Below are 17266 nucleotides of genomic sequence, written 5' to 3'. Positions count from 1 at the left end.
ATTTCTGTATGGACCTTACTTTGTGCACAGAGCCATTGTCATGCTGAAACAGGAAAGGGCCTTCCCCAAACTGTTGCCACAAAGTTGGAAGCACAGAATCATCTACAATGTCATTGCATGCTGTAGCTTTAAGACCATTACTCCTCCTCCTCCACCAAACTTCACAGTTGACACTATGCATTGGGGCAGGTAGTGTTCTCCTGGCATCCGCCAGTGCTTTGATGTATGCCTTTTATTTCAATGCCTGTGTAGGATTTCTCTGGCATAGTTTGCATTCATGGTCAACTTTTTTATAGTCCGGTTAATATCACACTGATTGTTGGTGTTTAAAGTCGGCCTTGTTGTGAACACTTGTTGATAGTGTGTATTATGCATATATTTCATGGTGCACTGTCTGCGGTGTTCCACCAGTAAATTAGTACATTTATGATGAGGTTGAGCAGTCTGTACACACCCTTCCACAGACCTTTAAACCTAATATTGCGGTGATAATTAATTATGGCTGGGGACATTTTGCTTTGGCTTTGAAATCACCTCCACCTCACCCCACTTTGCCATACACTAGGTTAAGCTGAACTGAAGCCACTGAACTAAGGGTTGTTGCTATGAGGAATGGCGATCTTAAATCATGTTGAAATAGAAGGAAATAACCAGAGGATCTCATTTCTTGGTCAACTGCCAGGTTTTCTGAGCAAATTGAGAGTGGAAACTGGAATGAATCTACAAACTGAATGCAACTATATAAGTGCTGTAATTATGTTCTGATATACACTACTGGTCAAACGTTTTAGAATACCTACTTATTCAAGGGTTTTTCTTTATTTTTTACTATTTTCTACATTGTAGAATAATACTGAAGACATCAAAACTATGAAATAACACATATGGAATCATGTAGTAACCAGACCAAGGTAAAAGACCAAGTCCATATGACAAGAACAGTTCAAATAAGCAAAGAGTCCATCATTACTTTAAGACATGAAGGTCAGTCAATACAGAACATTTCAAGAACTTTGAAAGTTTCTTCAAGTTCAGTCGCAAAAACCATCAAGTGCTATGATGAAACTGGCTCTCATGAGGACCGCCACAGGAATGGAAGGCCCAGAGTTGCCTCTACCACAGAGGATAAGTTCATTAGAATGACCAGCCTCAGAAATTGCAGCCCAAATACATGCTTCACAGAGTTCAAGTAACAGACACATCTCAACATCAACTGTTCAGAGGATACCGTGTGAATCAGGCCTTCATGGTCGAATTGCTGCAAAGAAACCCCCACTAAAGGACATCAATAAGAAGAAGAGACTTGTTTGGGTCAAGAAACACGATCAATGGACATTCTTTGTCTTTGTGAGATGCGGTGTGGGTGAGTGGATGATCGTTTAGTTCTCACCGTGAAGCATGGAGGAGGTGTGATGGTGTGGTTGTGCTTTGCTGGTGACACTGTCTATGATTTATTTGGAATTCAAGGCACACTTAACCAGCATGGCTACCATGGCATTCTGCAGTGGAAGGCCATCCCATATGGTTTGGGCTTAGTGGGACTGTCATTTGTTTTTCAAGAGGACAATGACCCAACACACCTTCAGGCTGTGTAAGGGCTATTTTACTAAGAAGGAGAGTGATGGAGTACTGCATCAGATGACCTGGCCTCAACAATCCCCCGACCTCAACCAAACTGAGATGGTTTGGGTTGAGTTGGACCGCAGAGTGAAGGAAAAGCAGCCAACAAGTGCTCAGAATATGTGCGAACTCCTTCAAGACTGTTGGAAAAGCATTCCAGATGAAGCTGGTTGAGAGAATGCCAAGAGTGTGCAAAGCTGTCATCAAGGCAAAGGGTGGCTATTTGAAGAGTCTTAAATATAAAATATATTTTGATTTGTTTAACACTTTTGTTGGTTACTACATGATTTCAAATGTGTTATTTCATCATTTTGATATGTTCACTACTTTTCTACAATGTAGAAAATAGAAAAAAATAAGAAAAACCCTTGAATGAGTGGGTGTTTTAAAACTTTTGACTGGTAGTGTAGGCTAGTAAAATGTTGAACGTAAATGTAAAATGTTTTCACTCAGTGAGAGACAAAGGCGGCGTTGTGAACCAAAAGGTAGACTGAAATATTACTGCTTAACATCCTGCCTTTCCAAAACACACATACATCCATCCACAGGGTTTAGTGACATGATGTGAAGCAAGAGGTAGAAACTAAAGAGAGAATGCTCCTGAAAATACAAAACAACATTTTCTCACTGAACTCCAGAGTCAGAGGACACACATGGAAGTGGTGGTGTAACTAACAGGTAAGTATGTTTTTAACTCCCATGCATGGATGGAGATTCCACTATTCCAGAATTCTTGTGAGCATGGCGACTGTGAATGTATCCAATGGATAGATTCTGCATCCCAAGAGGCACCCTACTCTTTATATAGTGCACTACGCTTGACCGGAGCTCTCAAAAGTAGTGCACTATGTAGGGAATAGGGTGCCATTTGGGACACAAAGAGAATAAGGCTGGTTTAGTCCCTGCTGTATTTGATAGGACCAGACTCTGAAGGAAGTCCCCTTTGAGTCAAGGTAGGTGGACAACAGAGCGTAATATAGTGGGAAGATTATAGGTGGTGAAGGTACTGTCTTCAAAGGTGGTAGTTGTAAAATAAATGATCAGCTAGGAGGCCCTGAGTGCAGGACTTTAACTGCATGCTTCTCTACTAGGACTACAACATGCTCCGTAAAAAAAGAAATAAACACCACACATGGGATGTGGCTCCTGGGCTTATCATCATCAGCATCATCAGCATCATCTTCGTCCTCTTCATCATCGCTACCACCAGTCTCTGTGGCTAAAAAAAGGAGAGCCAGGGAGCATCTGGAGTACAAATCAGAGAGAAATAAAAATGTGTCCACGAGTATGAATCCTCCTCGTCATCCTCAACTTTTGTAAACATTTAGAAAGAGACTTGGTGAAAGAGAAGTGAAGTTGAGAGGAAGAGCAGGACGTAGAAATAACAGATCAGAAATGTGCTTCTGAAAGGTTCTCCACAGATTGGATGCTGCTCCTGGCTCGTCAATTACAGTGACTCACCCACCTCCTGGGTCAGACCAGTAAACTGCGTCCTCTGACCTCTAACTTCTGACCTCTCAGTGGAAGTCCTTCCTGAGGGATGATGGCGGTCTGTCCTCTCCACAGAAAGGGCTGAGTAATGCCACGGATGATGGAATCCCAGAGTCCACAAAGGTGCAACATGAGCGTGGAAACGACTCCAGTGAGGAAGAAGAAGAAGCAAAAGAGGAAGAGGTCGGGGGGGCGTCTTACCCTTCAGATTCGGCTGACCCGTCGGGTGAAGAGGGGGTGCAAGGCGGGGGTGGGGGTGTAGGCAGGGGGACAGGGGCCTGGTTTGATGCCCCTGGTCCTCATGTAGGAGAGGAACTGGTCAGGGATCTCAGCCAGGACCTCTTTGGCCAAACGGGCCATACTGAGAATGTGGTTCCCCCTGCGGTCGATGTAGTCACGGAACGGAACAAACTGGATGGAGAGAAGGGGGAAGGAAGAGAGAAGGAACGGAGAAGAGGGGAGAAAGAGAAGTAGTGAGGAGACAGTAAGAGAAAGAGTACAGTGGTTCCATTAGAAAACAATAATGGTAGAGAAGTGGTGTAGAGGATGAGAAAGACAGAATACATGTGAAGATATGGGGAGAAAGACAGAATACATGTGAAGATATGGGGAGAAAGACAGAATACATAGGAAGATATGAGGAGAAAGACAGAATACATGTGAAGATATGGGGAGAAAGACAGAATACATGTGAAGATATGGGGAGAAAGACAGAATACATAGGAAGATATGAGGAGAAAGACAGAATACATGTGAAGATATGGGGAGAAAGACAGAATACATAGGAAGATATGAGGAGAAAGACAGAATACATGTGAAGATATGGGGAGAAAGACAGAATACATAGGAAGATATGAGGAGAAAGACAGAATACCAGTGAAGATATGGGGAGAAAGACAGAATACATAGGAAGATATGGGGAGAAAGACAGAATACATGTGAAGAAAAGGGGAGAAAAACAGAATACCAGTGAAGATATGGGGAGAAAGACAGAATACATAGGAAGATATGGGGAGAAAGACAGAATACATGTGAAGAAAAGGGGAGAAAAACAGAATACCAGTGAAGATATGGGGAGAAAGACAGAATACATAGGAAGATATGGGGAGAAAGACAGAATACATGTGAAGAAAAGGGGAGAAAAACAGAATACCAGTGAAGATATGGGGAGAAAGACAGTGGATTAGAACGAGGGGGGAATGAAAGACGCAGAGAGAGAGAGAAGCCATTCACATAGGCCATTTTCATACAGTACACATACATGATATACACATTCTATAGAATGTCAGCCTATTTCCAGAGACAATGAAACTGCGTGTATGAGAAAGCTCCATAATACCTGAACAATATCTCTCTCTGCGAACCTCCCTTGAGATGAAATCCTCTCTTCATCTCCATCAAGCTCAATCATTTCTGAGAAGGAGAGAGAGAGAGAGAGAGAGAAGCACATCAGTCATCCATGCCATGTCAGAACAAAGCCCACATCAATATGGCAACATCATCAGTGCCACAGAGCATGACACATCGTTGACTACACATGCTGCACTGTCGTCCGTGTGCATTAACTACACACGCTACATTACCACAGAGAGCCAGTGAGCATGCTACACGAGATGACACTGTTTCATTGCCTGCCATGCAATGTTGTTTGAGTACCGTAAATGTGTGTGTAGAGCCGTGAAATCCTTGGTTGTAAGTTACTGCACAGTACTGGGAGAGTGATGAACCAGCCTGGTCTTAGAGCAAAACCATTTAGCATGACATGTTACTTTACGTTAGGTTACATTACTTTGACAAGACATAACATAGTAAACATACACTACCGTTCAAAAGTTTGGGGTAACTTAGAAATGTCCTTTTTTTTGTCCATTAAAATAACATCACATTGACCAGAGATACAGTGTAGACATTGTTAATGCTGTAAATGACTATTGTAGCTGGAAACGGCTATTTTTTTAATGGATTATCTACATAGGCGTACAGAGGCCCATTATCAGCAACCATCACTCCTGTGTTCCAATAGCACGTTCTGTTAGCTAATCCAAGTTGATCATTTTAAAAGGCTAATTGATCATTAGAAAACCATTTTGCAATTATGTTAGCACAGCTGAAAACTGTTGTGCTAATTAAATAAGCAATAAAACTGTCCTTCTTTAGACTAGTTGAGTATCTGGAGTATCAGCATTTGTGGGTTTGATTACAGGCTCAAAATGGCCAGAAACAAAGAACTTTCTTCTGAAACTCATCAGTCTATTCTTGTTCTGAGAAATGAAGGCTATTCCATGCGAGAAATTGCCAAGAAACTGAAGATCTCGTACAACGCTGTGTACTACTCCCTTCACAGAACAGCGCAAACTGGCACTAACCAGTATAGAAATATGATTGGGTGGCCCCGGTGCACAACTGAGCAGAGGACAAGTACATTAGAGTGTCTAGTTTGAGAAACAGACACCTGGAAGTCGAATGTAATATAGCATACTAAACGGGTAAAATGCGATCAAGACGTAGGATATTATACACCCTACAATTTGTATTATATTGTACGACCACTATTATATTGGTAGGCCAATCTAATGTAACCTAGCGTAAACGAACATATTCAACTAAATGGGGTGGCATGGATTTGAGTAAAATATCATACGTTTTTCTCTGAGACCAGGTTGCAGCCCAGCCGGGTGTGGTGAAGTATGTGGTGGGATATGTACAGCACAGCAGGTTGGTGGCACCTTAATTGGGGTGAACGGGCTTGTGGTAATGACTGGAGTGGAATAGTTGGAATGGTATCAAATACATCAAACACATGATTTCCAGGTGTTCGATGCCATTCCATTTGCTCCGTTTCAGCCATTATTATGAGCCGTTCTCCCCTCAGCAGCCTCCACTGATGCACAGATCCAGGATCTTAATTTTAGCCTGTTTGCTAAAGCAGGAAAATAATCCTGCAGCATCAACTTTTTTGTTGTTGTAGGCATTGATACATTTTTTGTAAGGGAAAATTAAGTTTGAAATTTCCAAATCGAAAATACAAAGCTTCAGAAGCCTTTTTAAACCTCAAATACACTACAAGCTTTAAATGTCCTTCATTGCAGGAAAGTTCTCTTGCAACAGGGTGATCAAATTAAGATCCTACATCTGTATAAGGGAAAGCAACCATGTGTAGTGGAACAGGGAGGGACATCATTCTACTGTGCACATTGACTTTGTAAGCGTGATAATCTTAAAGGACTGTTGACTTTAAAAGGCTAATTGCTCATAAAGAATGATTGTGTTTATCATGGAGCTGGAGTGATGATAAGAGATGAAAGGCGAGGACTTGGTCTGTTACTACAAAAAGGTGAAGGGAAATGATGACACATTTCTGTAGACTGTTGGGTCAAATGAGCATTGACATTTAGAAAGATAAACAATGTGGGGGATGGGAAGCAAATGAGAGAGAGATATGAAAGAGTGAGATAGAAAAGGAAAGGAAAAGAGAGGGAAGCCGGGTGAGGGGTGCGATAGGGAGAGGGGGAACCGGGTGAGGGGCGCGATAGGGAGAGGGGGAACCGGGTGAGGGGCGCGATAGGGAGAGGGAGAACCGGGTGAGGGGCGCGATAGGGAGAGGGAGGGGTAAGAAAGAAGGATAGAAAAAGGAAAGGTGAGAAGCAGGGGAGAGGGAGAACCGGGTGAGGGGCGCGATAGGGAGAGGGAGGGGTAAGAAAGAAGGATAGAAAAAGGAAAGGTGAGAAGCAGGGGAGAGGGAGAACCGGGTGAGGGGTGCGATAGGGAGAGAGGGAACCGGGTGAGGGGCGCGATAGGGAGAGGGAGAACCGGGTGAGGGGCGCGATAGGGAGAGGGAGGGGTAAGAAAGAAGGATAGAAAAAGGAAAGGTGAGTAGCAGAAGAGAGGGAGAACCGGGTGAGGGGCGCGATAGGGAGAAGGAGGGGTAAGAAAGAAGGATAGAAAAAGGAAAGGTGAGAAGCAGGGGAGAGGGGGAACCGGGTGAGGGGCGCGATAGGGAGAGGGAGGGGTAAGAAAGAAGGATAGAAAAAGGAAAGGTGAGTAGCAGGAGGGGGAACCGGGTGAGGGGCGCGATAGGGAGAGGGAGGGGTAAGAAAGAAGGATAGTAAAAGGAAAGGTGAGAAGCAGGGGAGAGGGGGAACCGGGTGAGGGGCGCGATAGGAAGAGGGAGGGGTAAGAAAGAAGGATAGAAAAAGGAAAGGTGAGTAGCAGAAGAGAGGGAGAACCGGGTGAGGGGCGCGATAGGGAGAGGGAGGGGTAAGAAAGAAGGATAGAAAAAGGAAAGGTGAGTAGCAGGGGAGAGGGAGAACCGGGTGAGGGGCGCGATAGGGAGAGGGAGGGGTAAGAAAGAAGGATAGAAAAAGGAAAGGTGAGTAGCAGAAGAGAGGGAGAACCGGGTGAGGGGCGCGATAGGGAGAGGGAGGGGTAAGAAAGAAGGATAGAAAAAGGAAAGGTGAGAAGCAGGGGAGAGGGGGAACCGGGTGAGGGGCGCGATAGGGAGAGGGAGGGGTAAGAAAGAAGGATAGAAAAAGGAAAGGTGAGTAGCAGGAGGGGGAACCGGGTGAGGGGCGCGATAGGGAGAGGGAGGGGTAAGAAAGAAGGATAGAAAAAGGAAAGGTGAGAAGCAGGGGAGAGGGGGAACCGGGTGAGGGGCGCGATAGGGAGAGGGAGGGGTAAGAAAGAAGGATAGAAAAAGGAAAGGTGAGAAGCAGGGGAGAGGGGGAACCGGGTGAGGGGCGCGATAGGGAGAGGGAGGGGTAAGAAAGAAGGATAGTAAAAGGAAAGGTGAGAAGCAGGGGAGAGGGGGAACCGGGTGAGGGGCGCGATAGGAAGAGGGAGGGGTAAGAAAGAAGGATAGAAAAAGGAAAGGTGAGTAGCAAATGAGAGGGAGAACCGGGTGACGGGCGCGATAGGGAGAGGGAGGGGTAAGAAAGAAGGATAGAAAAAGGAAAGGTGAGTAGCAGGGGAGAGGGAGAACCGGGTGAGGGGCGCGATAGGGAGAGGGAGGGGTAAGAAAGAAGGATAGAAAAAGGAAAGGTGAGAAGCAGGGGAGAGGGGGAACCGGGTGAGGGACGCGATATGGAGAGGGAGGGGTAAGAAAGAAGGATAGAAAAAGGAAAGGTGAGAAGCAGGGGAGAGGGAGAACCGGGTGAGGGGCAAATAATGGATTTAACGCAGGGAAACACAAATGCGTGCACATACACACACAGGTGCACACACACACATACACACACAGGTGCACACACACACATACACACACAGGTGCACACAAACGGGTGCACACACACACATACACTCACACACAAGGGTGCACACACACACATTCCATTATTCCTTTTGTACCATTAAATTCCGCCGGTCCAACCCCGACAATTATAATTGACATGGGCAGAGTAGCCGCCTTTGGAGGTGGGGGGAGAGAGAGAAACAAATAAAGAGAAAGAGAGGTGTCAACAAAAAAAGAGAGCTTGAGAAAACAAGTTCCTTTCAATGCCAACGTCAATAACCATCGTTATCTAAAACGCCACAGGAGAAATACCCCCAATTATTGACAATACTGTAAATACTGTACAAGTTCTCCTTCTCAGAGAAAAATGGTAGAAACTGCCTGTCACAAAGTGGTCAATGTTTTCCAATTCTGCTCCTTTATGTGGTTTGGCTCCCACATTTTGCCAAGCCTTTGTAGGATTGACACCTCTGTCATTTCATGCATGTACAACTTGCATTTAAACCCCAGCCAGTCTGACATCTTATAAATGAACCTTATTTCCATCTCCTCCCATAGCGGACACCTATTGCATTGCAATTTTGAGTGGATAGCCATTTGCCAAAGGTTTGTGAGAAAGAATGATAGATTAACACATCACTATGTTTCATAATTTTGTATTGCCATTTAGGTGAACATTAAATTGGCAGAAATATGAGGAACATCTATTTCTGGGGTTGCTTGAAACTCATAGTTCACATATCGTACCCCACAATCACATTACAGCACGTAGGGAAAATTGTTTAACGAAAAGCAGCAATTTCTATTTCCATGTAACACAATTTTTGAGTCAGGGCGTTCCAAACAGCATTACTTCAACATAGACAGAGGGACATTAAACACTATCAACATTGGTCCACCCACCAAGAATGACTGAGTAAGTGGTACCGTAAGTGGTGGTGGAGTTGAATGTTGAAGGTCTTCTTCTTAATTTGAAAAGCAACTACAGTGAGGGAAAAAAGTATTTGATCCCCTGCTGATTTTTCACGTTTGCCCACTGACAAAGAAATGGTCAGTCTCTAATTTTAATGGTAGGTTTATTTGAACAGTGAGAGACAGAATGACAACAACAAAATCCAGAAAAACGCATGTCAAAAATGTTATACATTGATTTGCATTTTAATGAGGGAAATAAGTATTTGACCCCCTCTCAATCAGAAAGATTTCTGGCTCCCAAGTGTCTTTTATACAGGTAACGAGCTGAGATTAGGAGCACACTCTTAAAGGGAGTGCTCCTAATCTCTGTTTGTTAACCTGTATAGAAGACACCTGTCCACAGAAGCAATCAATCAATCAGATTCCAAACTCTCCACCATGGCCAAGACCAAAGAGCTCTCCAAGGATGTCAGGGACAAGATTGTAGACCTACACAAGGCTGGAATGGGCTACAAGACCATCGCCAAGCAGCTTGGTGAGAAGGTGACAACAGTTGGTGTGATTATTCACAAATGGAAGAAACACAAAAGAACTGTCAATCTCCCTCGGCCTGGGGCTCCATGCAAGATCTCACCTCGTGGAGTTGCAATGATCATGAGAACGGTGAGGAATCAGCCCAGAACTACATGGGAGGATCTTGTCAATGATCTCAAGGCAGCTGGGACCATAGTCACCAAGAAAACAATTGGTAACACACTACGCCGTGAAGGACTGAAATCCTGCAGCGCCCGCAAGGTCCCCCTGCTCAAGAAAGAACATATACATGTTTGCCAATGAACATCTAAATGATTCAGAGGACAACTGGGTGAAAGTGTTGTGGTCAGATGAGACCAAAATGGAGCTCTTTGGTATCAACTCAACTCGCCGTGTTTGGAGGACGAGGAATGCTGCCTATGACCCCAAGAACACCATCCCCACCGTCAAACATGGAGGTGGAAACATTATGCTTTGGTGCTGTTTTTCTGCTAAGTGGACAGGACAACTTCATCGCATCAAAGGGACGATGGATGGGGCCATGTACCGTCAAATCTTGGGTGAGATCCTCCTTCCCTCAGCCAGGGCATTGAAAATGGAATTGAATTATTCCAGCATGACAATGACCCAAAACACACGGCCAAGGCAACAAAGGAGTGGCTCAAGAAGAAGCAGATTAAGGTTCCTGGAGTGGCCTAGCCTGTCTCCAGACCTCAATTCCATAGAAAATCTGTGGTGGGAGCTGAAGGTTCGAGTTGCCAAACTTCAGCCTCGAAACCTTAATGACTTGGAGAAGATCTGCAAAAAGAAGTGGGACAAAATCCCTCCTGAGATGTGTGCAAACCTGGTGGCCAACTACAAGAAACGTCTGACCTCTGTGATTGCCAACAAGGGTTTTGCCACCAAGTACTAAGTCATGTTTTGCACAGGGGTCAAATACTTATTTCCCTCATTAAAATGCAAATCAATTTATAACATTTTTGACATGCGTTTTTCTGGATGTTGTTGTTGTTATTCTGTCTCTCACTGTTCAAATAAACCTACCATTAAAATTATAGACTGACCATTTCTTTGTCAGTGGGCAAACGTGAAAAACCAGCAGGGGATCAAATACTTTTTTCCCTAACTGTAAATCCAGACCCGCCACTTGGTTTGCTATATAACTGGGGGATGGGGCTGGATAAATGTAACCACTCTAACTCATGAAGATGTGTAGGCTATAGCATACATTTTACATGTATAAAAATGGCTGACAAAATGTTGTAAGAGTGGGCCTTTAATTAATAGTAAGTTTGAGATGTCTTACATTTACGATAGACTCTTTGGTCTGAGCCATGTCGGTGATGACGCCGTCCGAGATGATAAGGAGGATGAAGTACTGGGAGCCGTCTTTCACTGATTGTGCATACCTGGAGGGGGGGGGGCGGAGAGCGAGAGAGAGGAGAAGGGAGTGGAGGGGAGTGGAGGGGAGGGGAGGGGAAACAGAGAGGTTGGTGGGAGGAGAGCAGGGAGGAGAGCAATATGAGTTGCAGCGTGTAAGCAATAATACTGTAATCAATAATACTGTAAGTCTCTCTGGATAAGAGCGTTCCCTAAATGACTACAATATCAAATGTCATAAATCAATTAATTAAATGTATCTATGAAGCAGGGGTTGGACCCGATTCAGGGAACAGAACCGAAAACCGAATAAAATATACTGTTCTAGAATAGAAGCATTATTTTAAAAGCATGAGAACCGGGTAATCACGTTATTTTACAGTCCAGCATTTGTTTCAGTCCCACAAAAAATGCAACAAAGCGCCTATGCAAAGCCCTCACTCTGTCACTCAGAAACTTATTCCAGTGTCTGCCTGCCAGCTGGAAATCTTTGCCAGTGTGTGTGTGTGTGTGTGTGTGTGTGTGTGTGTGTGTGTGTGTGTGTGTAGGCAATCTACCCTTCCCCCTTCTCATGTCCCTCCCCCTCTGAAGCATAGGCTACTGTAGCCTACTGACGTTACAAGCGTGATTCAGAAATTAGAGAGTGATTTTTTATTACAGAAGAATGGATTAAGTTTTTCCAATGCTAGTTAAGGATACTATAGTTATCATTACTCATATTAGATTTATTAACCACAAAAAAGAAGGCGTGTTTTTAATTGTGTGCCGCTCTGCACACACAAGCTCGTTAGCTAGCTAGCTTTTGTCCAACATTAAGCAAACTGAAAGGAACCAAAAAAATACTGCTTCTGTTCAGAACAAAATGATTGGAAAACAATTTAGGTTTCAACCCCTGCTATGAAGCATATTTTGTGTTAGCCTATGACCACTCTTTTACTAATCTGTCTATTCTCTTGCATGGACCTCTAGTCAAATAAAATAAAATTTTATTGGTCACATACACATGGTTAGCAGATGTTAATGCGAGTGTAGCGAAATGCTTCTGCTTCTAGTTCCGACTGTGCAGTAATATCTAACAAGTAATCTAACAATTTCACAACAACTACCTTATACACACAAGTGTAAAGGAATGAATAAGAATATGTACATATAAATATACGGATGAGCGATGGCCGAACGACATAGGCAAAATGCAGTAGATGGTATAGAGTACAGTATATACATATGAGATGAGTAACGTAGGGTATGTAAACATTATATACAGTGGCATTGTTTAAAGTGACTAGTGATACATTTATTACATCCAATTTTTAATTATTAAAGTGGCTAGAGATTTGAGTCAGTATGTTGGCAGCAGCCACTCAATGTTAGTGATGGTTTAGTCATTGGTTTGGCTGATGGTTGAGACCCATACATGGACTGTAACCCTGGGGGGTACACACCATCTGAGTGGCAAATAAATACAGCCACACGTGCGAGTATGATGATCTCGTTGGACACTAGAGACACTTATTTGGGTGAAAATGGTTTCCCTCAGTGTGTTTTGGTATCACTGAGAATAAATGAGCTATGAACTGCAAGGCTATTCTTAGGCCACGTGGGCGGTCTGACCACACCAGGAAATAGATGGGAGTTGAGGAGCAAAGAGGGATGGGGGAGATAGCTTGTTACAGTCAATCTTGTGTGTGTTTATAGATGATTGGGTAAGATTTCCCAATAGTGAATATCAAGTAGAGCATGTATGGCACGGGGACACTGCACACTACGGAGAGACAGCGAGGCACCGAGTACAATTCTCTTCTGCTCGGATAAAATTAACATTATTCACGATGTCTCCCATAGTGTCTGTCCACTGGTCGAGCCTTATTTGTTTTCAACAACCACCAACCATTCTATCTGCATGCAACGTTGAATGAATACTTTTGAAGGACAATATTGAATAACTTTGGATGCAGAGGAGGAGAAGACCTCTGACCTCTTGCTTGCGTTTGCAGTTTATTTTATTGCTGCAATAAGTAAGGGATTACGTTGGAAGCTGGATGTTTTATCCTCGTCTTGTGTGTGTCCCTTTTTTCAGAACATTTTTTTCTTCTCATATAAAGACACCGGTGTGATGTTGTAATCTAATCTGAACTGGGTCCTCGCATCTATTTGTGTGATGGTGAGGAGATGTGACATTAAGAGTGCGTCCTAAACTGCACCATATTCCCTATATAGTGCACTCATTTGGACCAGAGCCTATGGGACCAATTGGGACGCACACTTAAAGCTGAAATCCAATAAAGGGAGAAACAGCGCCACTGTTCGACCCCCCTCAGCGCCCTTGTTATTGTTTCGGTTGTGTTGATGAAATGGAGGATAGGAGCATGCAATGATGTCCGACGAAGTAAAACAGTAACTTCTTTGTTGTGACATCATAAACGGACGTGGTAGTTTCACCAATCATAGCTTGAGCTACTGCTTTCATGTGTGGTTACTTACTGTTCTGTGAGTGGGTGTGAAAAGAGTGTTCCTTTCTGATCACCGTCTGACAGGCAGACCTATGTTGACCTTTGATCTCCACGGTGTGCTCAGCGGTTGCACACAAAGCACAAACAATTTTCTCAAACTGAGAAGACAAGACGTGTGCATGTGTGCATGCCTGCGTGCGTGGGTGTTTGTCCGTGCGTAGGTGTGTGTGTGTCCGTGTGTGTTCATGCCACCATAGTTAGTATTGATTTCAGTGGGACGGCTGAGCTATTACAGCATTTATTTTAATCTGGTCTTTCCCTGAGGAGTCACAGGTCACTGTGGAACACACTGCGGCTATCTATTGATCATAGCAGGTTATTGTACCACACTGAAGGACCACAGTAGGAGTTCAATAGAATCGCACTGGGAATGCTCTTTGTACATGGTGGTTAGTTCTGGTGTGAGTGTGTGTATGACCTACAGTACCTGGCCACGTGGTTGATAACAGGGGAGAAGTGTGTGGGTCCGTAGAGGCGGACAGACTTGAGGCTCTGGTAGTAAGCCTCCATCACTCCCTCGATCCCACTGCAGTATGGGTTCTGAGGGTTCCCGTTCTATACAGGAACACACAGAACAAACATCAGGAACATGAGCGAGACAACATAGAAATCTCCCTCTCTCCCTCTCTCCCTCTTTCCATGCAGTCCATTGTTAAAAGACTGACTCAGTAAATCCTTAATGCCTATATGAATGCATATGGGGCCTGTCGTGGTCTCAGGCTGGGCCCCTCTGGGGAGAGTGTTCCCCAACTGAGCAGCTGGAATGACTGCCAGCCCCTAAGGCGGCATGGGCACTACATCTGGATAGGAAGGGTTAGAACAGGAACTACTAGGAACTACTTCTTTCACTGGTCCAGAACCAGGACTGACGAGAGAGTGGCAGGTAAGAAGGAGGAGGGATAGATGGATGTAAGGATGGATGGAGGTGTCTCCTGTCTCCTCACCAGAGCGAACTCGTGCGAGACGCGTCCGTCCGGGGGCAGCTTGGCTCCGAAGCCCAGAGCAGGGAACATCTTGTCACTGTCGTAGTCCTGGATGATCTCCCCCACGGCCCTGAGAGCCATGGCGTAGGCATTCAACTGGTACGGACTCATGTAGTGGAGGGAGGTGGGCTGAGACGGGTTACCTGGACACAAACCCAACACAGTAGAACTGAGGTCCACACTATTGTGTAGTTGGAAAGAGGGGATGCTGTTCATACATTACAAACTATTAAGCAGCTTTCTACCATTGAGAATTGTCTTGAAAAAAAGCCTTGTAGCTGTAATGCTGGTGGTACAAATTCTTCCTTCTTACCCTTTTCTGACACCAACATTCAAAACATATGGATATTACCTTACTGCCACACAGGCACAGGGTTCTCAAGGGCTGACAAGAACTAAAAACAGATTTGGACACACTCACCATTTGATGCTGTGAAATCAATTGCCACCGTGAAATTAATCTGAGTCCTGCAAGACAAAATCAAACAGTAAAGATATTGAAGCGTCAGTCATACTACATTCAATTACATCACGATTCAAAGCGATCCGACTAACTCAATTAATTGACAAGGGGTTATGAGTTGTCAGTAACTGCTGTCACCTGCAAAATGAACATAGGCCTACGAGCTGATTAGTAATCCACTTAACTAGGAGTTTGTTCCTACCTTCAATTACCACTGGGGATGTAAGTGAGCTTAGCGCTAGATCAAGAGGTTACCATGGAAATTGTTTCAGTTAAATTAGTATAACCTATTGCAGTAATACATTATGTACTTTACAGTAGCTGCTTGGAAATAAAAATGTGCAGGTTGCATGGGGTACACAGTCAAAATGAACAATACAACATGGAAAGCTAGTACTAAACATTTTAACACAGATCTTGGGACTAGCAATGGAAATTAGGTGTAGGCTAAAGAGTGATGGTGCAATGCATCTGACTGTTGTGTATTCAATGTGTCCCTATTCAAATTCAACTTTCATTCAATGTGTCCCTATTCAAATTCAACTTTTATTCAATGTGTCCCTATTCAAATTCAACTTGTATTCAACGTGTCCCTATTCAAATGTAACTTTAATTCAACGTGTCCATATTCAAATTCAACTTTTATTTAATGCGTCCCTATTCAAATTAAACTTTTATTCAATGTGTCCCTATTCAAATGAGACTTTAATTCAATGTGTCCCTAATCAAATACAACTTTAATTCAATGTGTCCCTATTCAAATGAGACTTTAATTCAATGTGTCCCTAATCAAATACAACTTTAATTCAATGTGTCCCTAATCAAATACAACTTTAATTCAATGTGTCCCTAATCAAATGAGACTTTAATTCAATGTGTCCCTAATCAAATACAACTTTAATTCAATGTGTCCCTAATCAAATACAACTTTAATTCAATGTGTCCCTATTCAAATGAGACTTTAATTCAATGTGTCCCTAATCAAATACAACTTTAATTCAATGTGTCCCTAATCAAATACAACTTTAATTTAATGTGTCCCTAATCAAATGAGACTTTAATTAAAAACAAAACTTTGTAACGTACCCCCCTTTGATGTAGTCCAGGAAGGTGAGCTCCATGTCCACCAGGCAGGACAGCAGGGTTACCTGGCAACATGTTCGGAGGTTAAAGGGATACTTTTTGAAGTTTTAGCTTATTTCCGACTTTATAATAAGCCTAAAACTTTATAAAAGTGAACTATCCCTTTAAAACACATTGGGATTTCAGTGGAACTACAGTATTACCACACCTATTTCAACAGTACATAGAGTACACAATAGAGTACACCATAGAGTACACCTATTTCAACAGTACATAGAGTACACAATAGAGCACACCTAGTTCAACAGTACATAGAGTACACAATAGAGTACACAATAGAGTACACCTATTTAAACAATACATAGAGTACACAATAGAATACACCATAGAGTACACAATAGAGTACACCTATTTCAACATGGCACAACAACCATAGAAAAGTTGGCAACAGCACACAGAGTGCAGGACTAGACTAGTCTTTCAACAGTGACTCCTTTGGGCTATGAACAGGCACAGATACGTAAGTGCAGAATCACATTGATAGAATCCCATTAAGGGATTGCTAGGGTTTAAAGGTAGGTGGAGTAGAAGAGGGTATTAACTCACTGTTCCTGAGTTGAGGTATCTCTTCTTCTTCTTGTCTCTCTTCTTCTGATTTACCACCTGCAGAGAAGGAGAACAGGGCTTGGTTCAATTCGTCTCGTTGATCGTAAGTTGAAAATAAAGCCTGTCTAACTGAATTCTGTTCCTCAATCTAATAGGCTGACTAGGCCATGAAAGCAGATGGATGCGGGAGAGCAAAGGTTATTGCTTAGACAATTAGTGCAATACCCTGGAAGGTTCATTGTTTGGGTAAACAGCTGAGAAAAGGTGTGCGTGTTTGTGTGTTTGTGTGTGTGTTTTTTACCTCATAGGTGTGGAACTGTGACTGGCCTCTTGACATCTCCCTGTATCTGGTGCTGAACTCCCCAATGAAGTCATGCCTGGGTGAGCAAACACACACATTGAGTACAGTTACATACACACTAATAAATCGATATTAAACTGATTCTGGCAGTAG

The 17266-nt window shown here is 43.4% G+C and overlaps 1 protein-coding gene across 1 annotated transcript in view; it reads right to left on the bottom strand.

Annotated features, from left to right (window-relative positions):
- Positions 1–2013: 2013 nt before the first annotated feature.
- Positions 2014–17266, bottom strand: part of LOC109867031 (copine-8-like) — a 75768-nt gene continuing 60515 nt past the window's right edge. Inside the window, exons 11-20 of the mRNA XM_031801092.1 lie at positions 17114–17189; positions 16813–16869; positions 16210–16271; positions 15082–15128; positions 14622–14803; positions 14105–14232; positions 11094–11196; positions 8455–8512; positions 4451–4524; positions 2014–3522 (exon numbers count right to left, since the gene is read on the bottom strand). Coding sequence (XP_031656952.1) covers positions 3316–3522; positions 4451–4524; positions 8455–8512; positions 11094–11196; positions 14105–14232; positions 14622–14803; positions 15082–15128; positions 16210–16271; positions 16813–16869; positions 17114–17189 — 994 coding nt within the window. The 3' untranslated portion in view covers positions 2014–3315. The remainder of the gene's footprint in view (positions 3523–4450; positions 4525–8454; positions 8513–11093; positions 11197–14104; positions 14233–14621; positions 14804–15081; positions 15129–16209; positions 16272–16812; positions 16870–17113; positions 17190–17266) is intronic.

This window comes from Oncorhynchus kisutch, linkage group LG22 (assembly GCF_002021735.2).
Source record: "Oncorhynchus kisutch isolate 150728-3 linkage group LG22, Okis_V2, whole genome shotgun sequence".
In the NCBI taxonomy this organism is placed as follows: domain Eukaryota; kingdom Metazoa; phylum Chordata; class Actinopteri; order Salmoniformes; family Salmonidae; genus Oncorhynchus; species Oncorhynchus kisutch.
This window is presented reverse-complemented; position numbering and strand designations above follow the sequence as displayed.